Source organism: Elaeis guineensis, chromosome 1, assembly GCF_000442705.2.
Source record: "Elaeis guineensis isolate ETL-2024a chromosome 1, EG11, whole genome shotgun sequence".
In the NCBI taxonomy this organism is placed as follows: Eukaryota; Viridiplantae; Streptophyta; class Magnoliopsida; order Arecales; family Arecaceae; genus Elaeis; species Elaeis guineensis.
In genome coordinates, this window is record NC_025993.2 from 117,306,518 (window position 1) to 117,325,726 (window position 19,209).

The 19,209-nt window shown below is 37.4% G+C and overlaps 1 protein-coding gene and 1 non-coding gene across 3 annotated transcripts; one reads left to right on the forward strand and one right to left on the reverse strand.

Moving 5' to 3' along the window:
* Positions 1-573: 573 nt before the first annotated feature.
* LOC105038790 (SWI/SNF complex subunit SWI3A homolog) lies at positions 574-13,283 on the forward strand. 2 transcript variants are annotated; one of them, XR_002163697.3, is made up of 7 exons: positions 574-819; positions 929-1,455; positions 7,013-7,498; positions 7,614-7,779; positions 7,878-7,924; positions 12,262-12,422; positions 12,926-13,137. XR_002163697.3 is itself a non-coding variant. In XM_010914693.4 (7 exons), the coding sequence occupies exons 1-7, from the start codon at positions 759-761 to the stop codon at positions 13,121-13,123; spliced, it is 1,650 nt and encodes a 549-aa protein (XP_010912995.1). In that variant the 5' UTR covers positions 574-758; the 3' UTR covers positions 13,124-13,283. The 2 variants fall into 2 exon arrangements, 1 of the variants encoding a protein (XP_010912995.1); XM_010914693.4 differs by having other exon boundaries at positions 7,610-7,779; positions 12,926-13,283.
* Positions 13,284-14,570: 1,287 nt separating this feature from the next.
* Positions 14,571-18,055, reverse strand: LOC105038791 (ACT domain-containing protein ACR6). The gene is made up of 7 exons (XR_012142836.1): positions 17,837-18,055; positions 16,809-16,854; positions 16,571-16,685; positions 16,392-16,459; positions 15,571-16,166; positions 15,372-15,476; positions 14,571-15,289 (listed from the first exon to the last, which is right to left on the reverse strand). It is a non-coding gene; the product is annotated as an ACT domain-containing protein ACR6 (transcript).
* Positions 18,056-19,209: the final 1,154 nt, after the last annotated feature.

A 19,209-nucleotide genomic window follows, 5' to 3' on the forward strand; every position in this document is an offset into this window, starting at 1 on the left:
TATTATTGACAAATATAAATATGGGTATGGATATTATTTGAATATAAAAATTCATATCCATATTTATTTTTAAACAGATATAGATATCATTTAGATACTATAAATATGGATATGATTACAGATATTACTCAGATAATTAAATTTTATATCTATAAAATTAAAAATATTATTAAATAGATAATAAATTAAATTAATAATTTATTTATATAATTATATATTCTCTTAAAAATTAATAAGTTCTATATAGAATTATGTAGGTTACATATAGATTTAGATATTTGAATATAGATCAGATAGTTGTTTATTTATATCCATATTTATTTATTTTTTATAAATATAGATATAAAAATAATTATTAATTGGATTTTTAAAATTTTATACATATTTGAATTAGTTTAAATATAAAAATAAATCTATATGGATAATATCTATCCCACTTTCACCTGTAATTCTCGGCCCAGTCCATTCCCAACAGCGGTAAGCGCATGGATGGTGACAAACAACCAGCTTAAATAAAGGCCCGAAGCCCTTCAAGAGAAAGAACCCAGGCTCTCGACACTCCGCCCTGCCCCCAACCCCAACGCGCTTTTTCTCCCTCATTCTAACGAAAAAATAAAAAGAAAACCCATCCATCAGACGGTCCAGATCACCCCATCCCTTCCATATCCACACTTTTCACCCGTCTGATCTTACCCTCGCGCCCTTCATCACCGACCAACCCGTGCTTCCTCTTCCCTCCCTTCCCGCTTGCGAGCCCGATGATGCCGAGCTCCGAAGACGACCTCAGCCGCGATCTCTACTCCATCCCCAGCTCTTCCAGTTACCTTCAGATATCCTTCCTCTCTCTCCCCCCCTCTCTCTCAGGGTTAGGGTTAGGGTTTTTTCTGGTCTCGATCTCAGGGTTCCTGGTCGTCTTTCTTGCTTGCAGGCTGGTTCCAATGGGACGAGATCCACGAGACGGAGCGGCGGGAGCTGCCGGAGTTCTTCGATGGGAGTGCCGCCTCCCGGAACCTTAGGGTCTACAAGGAGTACCGCGACTTCATCATCAACAAGTTCCGGGAGGACCCCTCTCGTCGGCTGACCTTCACAGAGGTCCGGAAGTCGCTGATCGGAGACGTTGGAACCCTTCACAAGGTGTTCCTTTTCTTGGAGAGATGGGGGCTGATCAATTTCGGGATTTCAGGTGGGCGGCCGCGGCAGCCGGAGGAGGTGGGGCCGCGGGTTGTGGTGGAGGAGGCGGGGGCTGGGGTGCAGGTGGTGCCAGCGTCCTCGAAATTGGCTTCGGGGCGGTCGGCGGTGGCGGCGACGGCTGCTGGGGCTGGGGAGACTGGGTTCAGGTTGCCGCCGCTGTCGTCGTACTCGGATGTGTTTGGGGACTGGGCGCCGGGGAAGGGCCCGGTGTGCGCGGTCTGCGGGAATGAGGGTGTCTCTGGTCGACATGAACCACTGATCGAGGTGACACTCTTTGAACATTTCTTCTTGTTCTGTTCTAATTCGGATGAGGAAGAGGAAAGAAATCCATGTTTTAGATGTTTGAGTTTTGTTTGCTCAAAGAGTTTGCTATGAATTGTATTGAACTGTCAGAAATTTCTAGTATCAAAGAATAAGGTCATGGTAGCAGTATAGTTATTAGACCATCACAAAACTGAAGAGATATGGCACGGTTCTACAAGTTCCTGCAAAAGCTTCAAAAATGTTGATTTTGGTGATAACTAATGGGCTGTCACATGCTGGCTTGAGTGTTGAAGCAAAAAGGCATGTGCATTAGGGGTTTTGCATGCTGCATTTCTAACGAAAAACCGATGTCTGTGCATTTATTGATAGCATCCTCGCACTTGACTATATTAATAGGTTGCCGTGGAAAGACATGTAATTGAGATAAAGTGAACTGCATGTGCATGCAGATGATATGCTCTTAGTTGTCACATTTTAATGATTGGTATGTGACTGTCTTACCATTTTTTATTAACAATATAACATATCCATTCACAATATATTCCATAGCTGACTCAGTGCCCTATCTACCAAATCCACTTCATTCAATCCGGTATATAATCCTTGTAAGGTAGTTTATATTCATTCTTAATAATCTGTTCTTGAACATATTTGTACATATTGTTCACTTGAGAATGCTCTATTTGCAGCTGGGCGCCACTTTTTTCAAGAATTCATTTCTGCATGGCATGTAAAAGCATATCCCCATAAATAATTGTACATAAAGCTATTTCATACATAGAAAAAATAACATATATGTCAAATTACAATGTTTTCAAGAATTTTAAATTGAAAATGGTATCCAAGTGTTGAATGAAAAAGTTAAATAATCAGAAACATTTCTGATGATTCTATAGTAGTCATCTTTATCGATAAGATTCTTGAGAGGTCCTAGACAACTATGGATTGGACAGTATCAGTATTCTTTTTTCTTAAAAAGTAAAGTACTCCATTTGATTGACAGCTTTCACTCCTTTACATAAATTACCTCTTCACTTTCTTCATCCTGCTAGGTCTAACTAGTGGCCATAGCGATTGTAATTTTAGCATGTTGCTTTAAATTAAACGTGCTTTTGGTTTACTACACCATCTTCCTTAGAGCCATTTAATGATGCTAGCTTTAAGGCACCTAGTATTGAAAATTACCTGCAGTCTGCAATCTGCATCTTCTTGTTCTTTTGCTTTTCAATTTTGTACATTCTTCTTTGAATTCGTCTTGTCTGCTCATCCTTCTCTTGTGGTACTTGTAACTTTTTTTGGTACTTGTAATGCATTATGTTTCCTGCATCGGGTCACTTTCTCTTGTTCTTAAGGCTTTATGCCGTTAACAAAATTGCAATAATGCCCCTCTCTTTACCATTATGTACAGCTCATAAATAACTAAAAAGAAAAAGGCAAACTGGGTACTATCTTGAAGTTCTTATGATTAGAAGCTTCGGATTTGATTAGCACCAATAGGTTCCCATCTGACATTAGATGTACTATCACCCTTCTAGCAGCAAAAATTCAAGTCATACTATATGATATAAACTTGTTATATAAAGCTTATATGTAGAGAAAATTTTGAGACATTTAATGCTGGCCTGTATTAAAATTGAAATTTATTTGAATATAGGTATTTGCTTTGTGTTAAAGTATTTGATCACCAAAGAAGTATAGATTCCAGGTTCAAGTCTTTGATGGTGTATCCCCAAGAATTCAGACCTTGGTAGAATACCATTTGTGATCTGCCTCTATCTCAAAAAGAGGAAAAAAGGAAAAAAAGAAAGGAACTAATTTGGAACATAATAGGTAAAACTAAAATTATTAAAGGTTCCCATCTAGGTATGTAGGTTGCCTTGGCTAGGTGCTTGGATTTCTCTATTTTCTACACATATGCTGCTTTCAAGGGTTGTCAGTAATGTGTCCACTCAACTGCTTGAGTGGGCACTAGGTTGAAACTAGATCGGATACGGATTGGATACTTGTATGTCCATATCCATAGTTGTTTTATTTGACAAATACAAATATGGATACGGATATTAATCGGGTGCAAAAATTCATATCCATATTTATTTTAAATAGATACGGATACAAATTGGATACTGAAAGTATGGATATAAATACCGATATAAGTCGGATAATTAAACTTTATAACCACTGAATCAAAGCTATTACTAAGTGGATGATAAATCAAGTTAATAGGATATTAATGTGGTTATATATTTCTCTTAAAAAGTTAATAAGTATTATATAAAAATTAAATATGATTACAAGTAGAATCGGATATGGATTGGATTGTTATCTATCCATATCCATATCCATTTTTCTTTGACGAATATGAATATGGATACGGATACTAGTTGGATCCTTAAATTTTTGTCCATATTTGAATATGTTCGGATACAAAACTGGATCCAGATGGATAATATCCGATCCATTTTCACCCCTAGTTGGCACCTAGGTATGTGGTTGGGTGGCACAAGCTGCTTAGTGCTTAGGAAGTGATTTGATTGTTGCCCACTGTTTAGATGCAATTCGTTAATTTTAATATATAAATATATATGATAAGATATTATAGCTCTTTCTATCAAAGTTGCACTTAAAGAGTAAGGCATTTATAGTGCAAAATAAAATTTACTAGAATATATACAATTAACTCATGCAAATGCACTCTTTCATTGGTAAATACACTCTTTTAATGCTCTTGAAACAATACTATTGGTAGAGAAACAAGAGAAGATAACTTGTATCTGTGACCATCCTGTCCATGTTTCTCTATTTGAATATTTGATTTTGTTAAAAGATGTTTTGGATACCTTTTATATCCTTTTGGGAGCATGGGTTTTGTTGTTCTGACAAATGTTAAATGTCGAAGTTTCATATTACCTTGTCTATTGACTTTGTTATCTTCTTTTTTTTCTTTTTTGATGGAACAAGTTTGTTAGCTTCTTAAAAACTATAAATTTTAATGTTTATATGAATATTATGAATCTGTATTATTATATAAAGCAAACTATTTGGTTGCTTGTCGATCATCATCCATGTTGGATGATCAATGTATCTTACATGACTGCATGTGAGAAGAAATCTTAAAAGGGAAATCATGGCCCGAAGAGAGCTTTAGAAGTCTGTTGGCGGTATATGGATAGCATCCATACCCACTTAGCTCCCAAGAGCTAGGCAAGTACTTGGGCAAGAAGCTAGAGGTCAAGGTGGTCCAAAAGTGATAAATTAAAACAACATAAATGGAGAGCCTAAAACAATAGTTATAATCTAATAAATGAAGATAACTTATCAATTAAGACATAGTAAGTCGATGGGAATTGGGAATTATTGACTAGTTAACATCCAATACTAATAGATCGATCAATCTCATCTAGCATATGCAAACTTGATTCAAAATGTTAAGACAAGTGTCTAGGCAGACCCTGTAGGCTAGAGAGATTCCAAATAAAGAGAAATCTTTGAAAAGTTGCATGTAGCATGGACTGTGAGTGATCTCCTTTAATCCAATTGTAAGGCCAATGATTTCCTTGAATCCCATCATAAGTACATTTTTCTATAGTAATTATACATTTACTATTAAATGAATAGCTCCTAAGGAGTAAATAAACTAAAATAGGAAGTTTACTTATCAAATTTATCTTGATTGATGGCATCATATACATCCATCAAATGTTCCTTTAGATAAACCATGTGCATCACCTATGTTAAGATCTAATTAAGGGAATCGACGGACCAAGCTGTCTTGAATGGCCTGAAAATCTGACATGGAGACAAACCAGGCTTGCTAGGCTTGGGCCTGGAAATTGAGGCCCGATCAATTTTCAGGCCAAGACCGAGCTGAGAATTGGTGAAAATTAAGCAGGGATCCATTATGGGCCTGGCTTGACCCTAAAGCATATCTTGAGTTAGGTTGTGCTTGGGCCTGACACTTTGCATGAAATTTAGGTTGGGCCTGTCTAGGCTCAGTTCTGAGGTTTAAACCTCAGATTTGCTTTGGGCCGAGGACTGACCTGGCCCATTTACACCCATAGATCTGATTTTTAAATAATTTTAATTCTAGATGCCATTTTTTTGTTTTGACATTCCACCTGGGCCTTTAAGGGTGTCGGCACTTAGGACTGTGTAGGCTTTGATAATGTTGAGGCAGATCTTCAGTCCTTGATGATGGTTAGCATTTAATGATGCAAAGATTTTGTTCTGTTTATTTTATTGGGCAGCAAGAATAAAATATATTGATAACTCAGAATATAGGAAGCAGGTTTAGATTGATTGATAAAGAGAGGAAAGAAATGGATAGCAGGGAAAAGAGGAAAGGAAAGAATGAATAAGGGATAGTTTTGGTGAACTATTAAACACAAAAATAAGGGATGATTTCATTTATTATGGTGTAAATCTAAGACCCCTTGTTGTTCAGTTCTTCTTGTTTGCACTTGTTGGAGCATTAATCGGTACAAGAGTTCTGGAGAGACTTACAAGTTTCCTATGTTGAAAAAGCTTGTAAGGCATCAATTTCAAGCCCTTAGCTTTTACATGTAGGGCATCTTTGGTAAGAAGAAAATGCAACCATGAGTTGCAATTTTTCAGTGTGAAGGTTGATTTGAGTTTTGTGGACATGGTTGGTGGGGCGAAAGTCGCTTCCACCAATCTTCATTTCTTTCAACTTCTGGCATTTGCTTCTGCAGTAGTCAAGTAGGCCCAAGTTAAAATAGATGAAAGTGCTTCTCAACTTCTCAACTCCCCTCCTCCCTCTTTTTGGATAGGTGTGGGCATGGGAGTTGGGGTGGGGTGTGTGTCTGTGTGTGTGTGTGCGTGATTTTTTTTTTTTTTTTGTGGGGGTGGGGGAGGGGGGTGGTTTGGTTATAGCGGCGATCCATTCTGCGCAGTTTAAACGTCTTGAATTGAAGACGGCAATGAAGCTGAAACATGTGACTGGATGGAACCTCAAAGCAAGTTTACGAGCAGTTCTTGCATGAATAACAAACCTTGGGTATCTTCATCATTACTTGTTAAAGTTGAATGTATTTCACTGGAAGAAGTACCAATTTTGATCATGTCCTTGTGGAGGCTGGAGAAAATTCATATGTAGATTACACCCTACAGTTGTTTCCCATGGAGTAACATTGCTCATTGCCATCAATTCTTGCACTACTTTTGCTTTGACTTAATAACTTCATTTTTATCTTTTAAAAAGATTAGATGTAATGACTTTCTATCCTCACTTTCTCCTGCAAGTATATACTCTGCTGCTTGTTTGGATTTGGTATACTTGACTTTGTGATATAAATTTAACCAATACAACATTGTTACATAGTAAGTCATCTTCAACTCTGCATTTTGTAAGCTTTTATTAGTAAAAGTAGTTAATTAAACTGCTAATAAGGTGGAAGAACTAAAATATTTTTGTGTTTAAGAACTTGAACTTCTACTTGGTGTTGTCATGTTAGTGTAAGATCTTTCATGGTCCTATAAGGGCTGCCATGTGAAAGTTATATTGATATGTGATTATGATTTTCGGTTAATGTGTCTGCAGGGTGGTTTTGTGGTATGTTTGAAATGTTCGAAAAATAGGAATGACATTGAAGGAAAATCAGCAGATGACAATAGTGGTCATGCTGATGGCAATGCTAACCATGCAACTGGCGCATGGACAGATGCAGAGACCTTACTTCTTTTAGAAGCTGTTCTGAAGCATGGAGATGATTGGGATCTTATTGCCCAGCATGTGCGAACAAAGAGCAGAATTGATTGTATTGCAAGGCTTATACAGCTACCTTTTGGTGACCATATGTTGGGCACCTTCAGTGGTAAATATGATGCTAAAAACTCAGGCAACCAACCAACCAATTCTAAAGCAATCCAACATGCTTCTAGTGAGCTACTGCCAGAGCCTAAGACAGATGGTCATGGGCATGATGATGTGAAGGAGAAGGTTGCAGAAGAATCTACTCCAGTACATCCTTTGAAGAGAAGACATATTCCATCTATTGCAAACGCTACGGATTCTTTGATGAAACAGGTAGCTACTCGCTGCTGATCACTTTTCTAATCTCAATCTGCTGAATTACAAAAGGAAAACCGAACCAATGTTGTATAAACAAAACCCAAAGAAACCTAATTTCTCTGTTAGGTAGCTCTCTTGTCTACAGCAGCAGGCCCACATGTTGCAGCAGCTGCAGCAGAGGCAGCTGTTAAAGCATTGTGCAATGAGAAACCATGTGCGTGGAAGGTCTTCGATATTGATGAAGATGAATCTAGAAAAAAGCTTAAATCATTCCCAACTAAAAATGAGCCCAAGAGGTTAGCAAGCATTAATGCAGTTCTTTTGGTGTTTCAGCGTTAATGAAAAATGTGTGTACTGTTCCTTTGCTGTGCTTACTGTAATGCAACTATTTCAGTGCTGTCAAGGTTGAGGATCAGGAGGTGGAGATGGATAAACAAACAGGTATTTAGTTGTTTTTGCTATATAGCATTCTTGTTTTGTATATTAAACTGTTTTGAATTGTTCTTGTCAGTGATAGCTGAGTTGCAGCAGATGTATTTAATTGTCTTCATATAAGATATTTAATTGTTGTCATATGAGATATTTTTGGAGATAGAGTCATTTACATACTTGTTCTGAATGTTGAATTGTTGTGGGTTCTTTTGTGAAGTAATAGATGAGATGCATATACAAGCAGGTATTTGATCATGTCTCATTGTTGACGTATTTTGAACATAGAATTGCCTGTTCAGTATATTGGATTTTTTCAGATTCTTCATCAAGTAATAGATACTGATTATCTTGTCGTTATCATGCAAGGAAGTGTGAGCTAGGAATTGATAAGCATGTTAAATAGGTGTCACTTAAACAGCATATTTTCATTTTTTATGTTCATTTTGGGTTTATATTAACCATAGAATCTATTAAAGAAGATGATTTTGGTCTAGGCATATTTTTATAGGTATCTTATATAATTTGAAGTGTCCAAATTGTGTTTCTACTTTGCCATGTTGAAAGAATAGTTTTTCCTTAGTGATTAGGATAGTTCTCTATAACAGACTATTCCTTCTTCACTTATTATCTTAACTTATTCCTAATCTTGGTGAATCATGATTGATTGCTCAATGCTGCATGAGCCTGAATGCTGTAGCATATAACATGGGCTGTCATTGATACTGATTAGTCTTTGAAGTTATATAGGAAGCTGCTTCTTCCCTCAAGTTGCCTTGAATAAGAATGCAACACCTACAAAGGGTTGACGCTGGATTCAGAGTCAGTCAAGTAACTAAACTTTTATCTATAAAGCAAATTTGTGTGACGGGATAATCCTTACAGGTTTAAGTGTAGATTGAGATTATTATAGCTAAGATATTCAGTTGAAGACCATTGGGAACATCTGTTTCGACATGGGGCTAAAAGTAATGGAGATGAAGGACTCTTTCTCTTTATCAAGCTCCAAATGAGATTTTTCAAGGTTGGGATTTTCGTAGGTCCATTTCCTCTAGGACCTTTCTTAAACACATCATAGACAATTGGGAATGAACACATCCTCTGGTTTATGCATGGGATGAGTTAGCTCTCTCAAGGACTACTTTCTTTTGCAAGAAAGCAAGGGAGTTTACTAACTTAAGAGTACTAAAAAGAATCAAATACATTAAGAGTACTAAAAAGAATCAAATATGTATATATGACATGCTCAAACATTATGATAAATGAAAAAAAAAAAATCTAGAATCAGTTTCTTGATTTAGCTAGCATGTGTAGGGCTTTCCTGACAGCCTTTTTGGGTAGTTCCAGATAGTTTCATAGTTTGGAGAATCGGAGATAAATGAAGGTAAGAATATTTAGAGTGGGGCTTGCTTCATATGGTTATTCAGATAACCATTGTTTGGCATATGTGCTAGCATAATAGGAAAGTTTCCCATAAAGAAAAAGGTAAAATATAAAAATTGATAGGTTTTAGAAGCTAGGAGGATATGTTTTCCTGATCTTGCACTAATGATGCCAGCTTGTTCACTGGAACATGGTGAAACTTAAGCCTCTCATGGAGGTTTGATTCTTTATGTCCAAGAAGTTAAATTTGATTGCTCAATAGGAAATCTTGCCCTTTTAAAATTTGAAGGGGCTTTTTGGGTACTCAGGAAATTATTCAAAATTCAGTGGAAGTTTCAAGGATTAATTAGGTACTGATTGGCTGATAAGATCTTTCAGGTGTCAGCTTCTTTTAACTAAACTACGGTGGAAGGAGGAACCAGGGAAGTGAGGGATAGGTGGGGAGGCTGATTGGATCATAACTTATCTTTATGTTTCTAGGATAAGGTAAATCATCCCAGATTCTAATGGCTCCTCCCACTCCTCTCACTAGGATTTCAGCATATTTCAAACTAAAACTCCCCGGAAGATCTTATTGGGTGGATAAGATCTTCCAGCTTCCAAACAGACACTACATGCTTCCATTATTAAGGGTCTTAGTGCATGGTCTGTCAAATTTAGCTTTTCCACAGGTTAATACCATACATCTTTACTATGTTGTTGCGACTTAAAGGGCCTTTATGTCCAATATGTTTTGATGGCCTTGTGAGAAGTAGATTACTTTGTTTTAAATATCCCTGTTAGAAAGGTAGGTAGAGTCAAATTAATGGCCACAAGCCATTATTGGTAATATTCCATTTGTTACATGAGATGCACATGATTAGTTTTATGGATGGTTATGATGCCGTAACATGTTGGGTGTACCTAAGTGAAAGGAGTTTTCGATAGATTGCTGTGATTACTTGTTTTATCATCATGGTTTTCATTTCTGAGCAATGACATGATTATATAGACATTATGACCCTGTCACATGTGATTAATATTTTAGATGGTGAGCCTTTTGATGCAATAATATGGCTGCTCCATTGTGACCTATGGGGTGTCATGGGTTTGAAACATAGAAACAGCCTCTTTGCATTCGGAGGTAAGGCTGCATACACTTGACCCTCCCCAGACCCCATAGTGTTGGGAGCCTTGTGCACTAAGCCTCCCTTCTTTACATGCGATGCATACTTAAATTCAAATATATGGTGAAGAATTGGTACACCAAACAATGAGCTTCTATTATGATTTAATCAGATATATATTTGGTTTGATATATTTCTCAGATTGTAATTAAGAGAGACAGGTTAGTGGAATAAAAGATAAGGATACATATTAATCTCCAATGTTCAAAAAGGAGAAATTGAACAGATGAATTGAGGGTAAAAATGGAAGAGGAAAAGAAGAGCACACCCTAATCGAAGATGGATAGTGTGCTAAATGCATGGATTTTCTTATGTAGTAGTATAGATCTTAGGACGTGCATGCATTATATACATATAGATGGATAGATGAATATGAATTGGACGACACATTTGTTAAGTTTTTGATTATGATGTTCACATTTTGAGCCTTCTATGTGCATTTCAGATTGGTCTTGGTCAACCAAAAAGAAAAGGGTGTCTACAGGTTGATATCCTTGTGAATGATGGTTACATGTTATAAAATTGTTGGTTACCACTCTAATAGCTGATGTAGTTATTTAGGTTAAAGTATATCCATGAACTGAACTTTTTAACCCTAAAGATCAGAATGACTCCACCCCCCACCCTCTCTCGACTGTCTCCTACTCCTTTTCCTGTCATAAGTTTTCATGTCCTTGTTAATATTGGCTCTTTTCTTTATGTTTGCATGCCTATTCTAGTCACAAATCGCATCCTCTACCGCATCGACTGCTTGTGTTCACATCCCTGGCTCCTTTCATAAGGCGCTTCTCATAGCTGAAAGAACTTGGCAAATTTTATTATTTTGCAGGCTTTTTGAAGGTGCCACCTGTACCAAATAGATAGTGAAACTCTTTCTGTTAGGGAGTAGTTTTTTTTTTTTTTAAAAAAAAAAAAAACATTGTATGATTGATGTTTTGCTGTTTTGGGGCATAGATTCCTGATTTTTCTAGGTCATGAGTGAATTTCGTATTGGTACAAATGAAGCCAGTTTGCATACATCTTTTTTTTTTTTTTTTTTTTCAGTGTAATGTAAGAAGAGAAGCATGTTAAGAATCCTATACGAAGCTTTATTAACTTGGTGCCAAACTCCTTAATGTTTCTAAATTTTCTTTTACATGTCTTGATGAGTTCATACCATTTGATCAACAAACTCTCTATGAAACAAAATAAATATCACAATAGAATTGTATGGATCTGTAAAAGTCATCTTGCCCCAAGCAAATCCAATTTGTTTTAAAAGAGGGAATTTGAAATATCATATCCAAACTCAAACAGATGAACCATCAAAATAAACAACTGCGATTTTTCATGAATATTTTGGGGAGGTATTATCTTAGTGGATTGGTTAGCTGAATATTTTGTCCGTTTATGAATGTAGTATTCTGGCATTCACAAGCTTCGTCAGAGCTTGCAGCTAGTTCCAAAGATACATCCGCCTTCACTCGTGTGTGTGTGTGTGTGTGTGTGTGTGTGGATATATAAAGAGAAGGGTTCAAAATTCTTCTATCTTCCTAAAATCGTAGTCACTCTTCGTTGATAGAATAATCAGTGCATGTATGTCATAAGGTTAATGAATTGACTTTAGCTTTGCTATATCCTAAACCATTGAAGTTCCACTGTTTCTATGAAAAGTAGTGTTGCTAACCTATATAAGATGCCGAGTTGTATGTAAGTGGAATGATTGCTTCAGCTTTTCCATGATCCATGTTGAAAGATTTTTCTGCTGCTATGGCACCAGATATGTTAGGCATCTCACATGCGAGTCCCTTTCTTCCTTAGATGCTCCAGAACTGCCACAGAAGAATTTTAGTGCTACAGCATTTCAAACTAAAGCTGCCATTGCGACAGCTCTTGGGGCAGCAGCTGCCCGTGCCAAGCTACTAGCGGACCAGGAAGAGAGGGAAATGGAACTTTTGATGGCATCGATTATTGAAGCACAGGTTTCTCTCTCATTTCTTAACTTCATGCTCAGTCTCTGTCTGGAGAATATAACCTGATTTTGTTTGATGATAAATCAACATCTCTGGATACACAAGTTGGACAAGTAATTTCTGTTATCATAAAATATCATCTGATCTGTTTTCCGGGCTTCTTCCAAGATTCCAGCCTCCCTCGTGGGTTTTGGAACCTACCAACCTATGAAAACAAATTAGCTTAATTTTGCATCAAGGTGTTCCATTTGACAATATGCATTCTAGCCTTTTCAGAAAATAGCAAGTTTAGTTGTCATAAAGGGATGCATGCTTGAAAAAATTGTGAGGATGATCCATTCTCTTGAAACTCTCTCTTCTTTAACAGCCAAATATCTCCTCAATCTTATCATAATTTCAGGACTTTGGAGTTCAACTGGCAGCCAGTCACTCTGGATGCAGCCTTAAAATTAAGCTGGATTTAGAAAAATTTTGATCCTTGCCTCCTTTTTGTCTTGATGTCTTTTTAACAGATGAGAAAGATTCAATATAAAATCAAGCATTTCAAGGAGCTGGAGTTCATTATGGAGAAGGAATACACCCTAATGCAGCAGATGAAGGAATCTCTTCTTGACAAGTGGGTAGAGGTCATTCAGCAGATATTTCAGGCTGGGATTCCAAGATGGAAGGACCATGCTTTCCCCAAATCTTTGTGGAACAATGGTTCCTAACTTAGGGAGCCCTTGTTTTCTTATCCTTGATTCCTGATTCTGGTTTCTTTCCTACTGTCATGTATGCAGCTTTAAAGAAAGCACCCTGGGTAATTTTTTAATACAAAATTTGGACAACTTCATACCTCCATACAGGTTAAATAAGCGTTCATTAATACCACATGATCTGTGTAGTTTTATGGGTGTCCTTTTACCGTTGGGATTTAGCACTTGTTTCCTTGTTTTCGCTAAGCAACCATGGATAACGTTGGCAAAGCTTTTCACCAGTTGCACCTGGGACCTTTTACCTCTGATTTCTAAACTCCTTTTTAAATCGTGTTTTAAACTTAGACGGTCTATTTGGGGGATTCCATGTTGGAATCTTTTTGTTTATTGAGGAAATGTTTGGAGAGAACGTTGACCCGTCGACTTCTGACTGTTGACATGTCATGTGTCATTTCTTTGCAAGGATACGAGCATTCGATCACGCGGTTGGCCAACTCTCTCTCTCTCTCTCTCCCCTCCAAGAAGTCAATGGCTCGTGGTTTTTCTTAGTGATGAGGAAGCTTGGTTGGCTACGGCTGTGACCACAGATGTCAGACTTTTAATCCAGGGGATGGGGGCAAGGTGGCTAGTTTGCGGGGCATCTATTGGGGAAAAAGAAATTATATGGTGAAAAAAAAAATGATTAAGTGTATCTTGGGCTTTTCGGAAAGTTCTTGGCATGTTGAAAATTTGTTCTAAAAGTGATGTCAGAGATTTTTGACTTTTAGTTTTGTTAGATTTGGAGAATCTAATTCTCCCTGGGCAGGCTGGATGCTTTGAATTTGCTATGCTCGAAAATGCTGTGTTATAAATCTATTTACAAAATTTAAAGTGAAAATTCAACATAACACTTATAACGAACATTTCATTGGCAGTCTACATCGGCCTAAATAGTTGGAAGGTTCATGAAGAGTTTCCTAATTGGAACCTTATGTGAAAGAAGAATACAGTGAACATGGATGACTGTTGATTTGAATTTTCACTTTATATTAATCTACTATGAAGTTTCAATGAAAACGAAAGAAAACGAATAACTAATGATGAAAGAGGTATTGTAGAATAAAAAAAAAAAAGAAGATGACATCAAGCATGCAAGTATGCTTATTTATTATAAGCCTACTTGGGTCAAGATTATTTTTAAGGGGGAGCATATATTTAGTTTTTTGCCTTAATTGATGCAATATCACTATCTTAAACTCACAGAGACCACCTTAAATGCTTCATAAACCAGAAAAAGGCTCTTCAAATAGGGTGTGTAGCCCACAAGCTCCAATTACAGCTACATGACCATCATCTTATGCGCTTATAACTTAATTAGACCTACAGTTTGGTCTCCAATCACCATTAAATCTAGCTTCCCTTGTTGAAAGTAGTTAGAACTACAACAATATAACTGAACTTAGAGCAATATAACATATACAAGTACACAAACAAATAATAAATTTCTGGAGTGCTTGCCAAGCAAATGTACATTTCATTTACAAACCAACTATATCATTCCTCTTTTTTCCCCATTTTTTCCTTCCTTCCTTTCTTTCTTTTTTTTTTTTCCTCTCAGAGATAAGGGTCGAGCTCAATCTTGTTACAGACCAAGTAACATCCATTTACAAGTGTGTGCGCAATTAAGAACTAAAGGATAAGTATCTCATTCCTATACAATTTTCTCTAGTTGGAATCCGGCCTCAAATGTCTAATGTTCTGAAGGCGTAGCTATTTACAGAGTGGAGCTATGGCTGTTTTTATTGTGTTGGCTATACATTAGATTCTCTTATCTTCTTTCATGAGTGTGAAACAGGTTCATGAGGAGGACCTAATCAACCTGAAGCTCTGCAATGAACAGACCTTGAAGAAATTTCCCAGGAGGAATCCAGTGGTGCTCACTGATTCAGGATGTTTAGGAGGAGGCAAGGGATTCTGCTTCACCTTCAAAATTGTTTGACCGATTTGCTCACGCAGTGAATCAATGGTCTTGCCTTCCACAGGGTTGCCCGACATCTCGGAAAGGCAGAAAGTGTCCACTGCTTTGCCTTCAATTGTTGATATATCTGCTCTCCTTATACGCAGGCCATTCTCTCGGAATATCCTTGTAATGTCCGAGAGAAGGCCAACCCTGTCCTCTGTCCTCAATTCCAATTCCAATCCCTGTAAAGATCCAAAGATCGAACTTCAGAAAACCAAACCAAAGCATCGCATATATCTTGTAATGGCTTGAAGTGAATTATACCTCCGAGGCTCGTCTCTCGATAGCTGCTTCGAGGCACTGAATCACACGCTGTCTTTCGGCCTCTGAGCTTATGGGGAGCCCATCAACATGCCTTATGTAATATTCCTGCAGTCGAACAAAATTAAAACCTTAAGAAACACTGCAAAAATTGCAAGGAACCATAGTGATATCGAGCACGAGTAACTCCATTATGTCTTGCCTGATAAGCTTCCGAGCTTCCTGTGTGGACCGTTCCATGGAACACAACATACTGCATGTCGTGAGAGTACAAACAGTGTCGAACAAAAGCTTGGGTCGGTCCTTAGACCTCAAAATGATTATAGTATAATCCTTCTCCGAGCAGTCCATTATTGCAACTCGAGGCCTAGATTTCTCATCTCCCTCTCCAATCACACGTACTCTTTCGTAGTCTCGATCATCGAACATCATTTGATGCAGCCTCCTCTCCGTGTGGGTGAGCCCTCTCGAGACCATCATCTTAGCAGTTCTCGAAGTGTTGTCCCCTTTAAGGACATTGAAGAGTAGTTTCTTGATCGTGGAGAGTCTCTGAGGGTCCTCAATTGCACCCATTGTTGACTCATCAGTGACATGAACCACTGCCGCAGCTCTGGTGTTGTGAGTCCAGACCTCTCCTTTCACCACATTACAATTCAAGTCAGCGAGCACAGCAAATATTTCAGAAAGTAGGCCAGGCCTGTCGGTGCCCGTTAGCTCAATTGATGTATTCTCTTCGGACGACATAATGCCAACTGAATTCCTGAGTGTGGGGAAGTAGCAAGCATCTGATTCTAGGGACTGCAGAATGATTCCAATCAAAACAAGATGATTAGGTGATTGGAACTTGATCTGATACTGAGAATCTATCAGGAAGTGAACTAGGTCTGGGTATCAAAAGTCTAACATGGATTGATATCAAGTGTTTGAAGAATTTGGAAGTCCTTAGCATCCTCAAATGCATATAAGCTAAGTTAAAGTTTTCGAAGAACTAACAAACCTGATCAAGGAATATAGCAAACTTACTGTTTGTATACAAGAGATGATCTTTTTGTCCCTGACTTTATTCCCATCGCGGTCGGTCACATTAAAGACTAAAACCATGAGAAAATTTGGTAAGTAAATTTCAGTGCACATAGACAAGTTGAAGGTCTTAAATTTGTGTTTCTATTTCCTTCTAGATTTGATCTGATGGCAAGCCTTACCATCCATGAACCAACTCCCATCTGAGGATATATAAGCTTTGGTGATGATAAGGTTCAGATCAGTGAGGACTTGGACTACTTCAAGGAGAATTCCATGCTTGTTGACGCTGTGCACCTAAGATATGGAAGACTAAAGACACTAAGAAATAATACAGCAACAAGATTTCCACAAATATGAAATGGATTCAGTGGAAGCTGATAGCTTAAAACAAGCCTTCCGAGAGAAGCTCAACCTTACCCGAATAACAGTTACGTTATCGCAAGCATCATTGTCTATCACAATCCTGCAGCGAAAAGCAATAGATATAGCTGAGAAGCAATACAAAAAACAAGGAACCAAAGGGTAATTTAGAAGGCTACACAGTAAATGGAAGACCCATAAAAGAAGAAAACGAGCAGCAGCTAAAAATTCTTATCCTCCTATTAGAGTATAAATTCCAATTAACCCCACTTCAACAGTAAAAGTACAAGTAAACGGGAGACTTTAAGAAAAACCATAGTTTAAAAAGAAAAATTAAGGTAGAACTAAATCAACAGGAACTCTTAATAAATCATTTCTGTCAACATTAAGAAAAAGAAGAAGAAAAAAAAAATCAGATGGTAGTCCTGTAAAACAACATACATAGGCACTAAAATCAAATAAGAACTCAACCAAAAAATGAGGGAAACAGAACCGGGTAGAGTCTAAATTGTTTATTCTTGCTCCCCACCAACTCCAAACAACCTAATCCCAGCATCAAAGGCACAAAAGGTCCATGAAGAAACCCAGAAAAATCATGCTCAAGTCCAAAGATCTTTCTAAAGAAAAAAAAATACAAATAAAGAAGAGAACAGGAAATCCCAAAACTATGGACACCAAAAACCCAGATAGGAGCCCATAAAAAAAAAAAATCATAAATCCAAAACAAAAACATCAAACCAAACAACAAGAAAACCAAAAAAGAAAGAAAGAAAAGACACAAGGAAGCAAAAATTAGGCCCCAACCCAACCTTTAACGCCCAGAAAACCAACACTACCTGAAAAAAAAAAAAAAAAACAGCATTAAATACAAGCAAAGCACACCCAAATCACAGAAGAACAAAATTTAAAGAGAAAAAGAAAGAGCTAAAACTGGTCCTAACTAAACGAAATCACCAACTAGGTCCAACCAACCTTTAAGCCAAAGGGACCAACATCAAAATCCTTGAAAACAAGCTCAAGCCAATTAAGAACAAAACCATGCCAAAAAGATGGAAAGAAGAAACAGAACAGAAGGAATCTCATACTTTGGGGGATTCATCCTTCTAATGAGCTTGGCATACTCATCATCATCCATCTCCAGTGCCACAGAACTCCACATGAAACCCAAAAAAAGGGATAACCCAAACTTCCTTATATATATCTGTACGAGAGATAGATAGAAACAGGACAGGAAGGAAAACAGGGGAGCAGGAGAAAAAGGGAGCAGGGGAGGAGAAGAAAAAGGCAACGCCTTTGAATGGCAACCAAGGCCACCCTCCAGCCGTTTAAAACTACCCCATCTTTTCAGACTGGAATCTTGTCGTATGATGACGTGTCAGTTATGATTCGATGTGAGATCTGCCAATTGAGATATGTCACTCTTCTAGTAACTTTTTGATGCTTTGATATTTGTACTCTCTCTTTTTGGTGATTGGGGTCATGTCTTGACGATGGTGAACTTCCAGGAGTGGGTTGTTGAATTTGGGGAGTGAAGATATTTCATCTTTTTTTTAAAAAAAAAATTTGGGAGAGTTAATTTTCTAGTGGAGGTCCGTAACGTCGGATGTGTTCCCACGTGGGCGAATCGCGGTCTCCGCGCGTGAGGCGTGGGCTGGTCGGACCGCTGCCGGTTTGCTTGGCAGTAAGCCAGCGTGAGCGACCGGTTCTCCCGGTCTACGTGGACTTAATGACCAACAGCTTTGATCTTCTTATAGTTTTATTTACTTAAAAAACAAATTTTAAAAGAAACTGACATATCAAAATTATACAGACATATTGGCTGAGATATTGATATCTCTGCTAGTATATTTTAACCTAAATTAAGTAATATTTCATGAGGCATTAATCGTAATATTACTTTTAAAATATTTGGCTAAAATAATAAAGATATTAGGAGATGTTTGTAAAAATCAATATTGGTTTTAGACTACCTAAGTCTTGAAATATATCAGTTTTATATAGGTCAAGATACAATAAAGGCCGGCTTTTAAATATATTATGTTGATGACCAATTGATGCCATATGAATATGCAAGTTTAATTAAATAATGCTATAACTTTATTTAGTTTGCACCTAACTTGTATCTTGATGGAGGTAGAGGATGATCACCTACGAGGATTTGGTTACATATCTTGGCTTAGTAATGTCGAAGGAACCAAAAGAAGACATTGTATAGAAAGTTAAGAATTTGCTCTGGGAAGGGCTAATTTTCAGTCTAATGATTCTTTTTTTCTTTATTTTTTAACCTCTGTCTCTAGAAAAATACTTAGCAATCAGAATTCATGGTTTCCGTTGCTTCCATGTATTAATTGTGATTATCCATCTAGTTTCTCTGAAATGGTTCTTTAAAATCACTATAAATTAATATCCTCACACAAATGCAAGCGAGCCTACAAGGTGCCAAGAGTTTTGACACTGT

What these genes read in the sequence shown, in the direction of transcription:
- LOC105038790 (XM_010914693.4), top strand. Translation starts at nt 759, where the DNA reads ATGATGCCGAGCTCCGAAGACGACCTCAGCCGCGATCTCTACTCCATC. An exon ending in GGAGATGGATAAACAAACAG is followed by an intron (nt 7,925 to 12,261) that starts GTATTTAGTTGT and finishes TTTCTTCCTTAG; the next exon opens with ATGCTCCAGAACTGCCACAG. An exon ending in CATCGATTATTGAAGCACAG is followed by an intron (nt 12,423 to 12,925) that starts GTTTCTCTCTCA and finishes TCTTTTTAACAG; the next exon opens with ATGAGAAAGATTCAATATAA.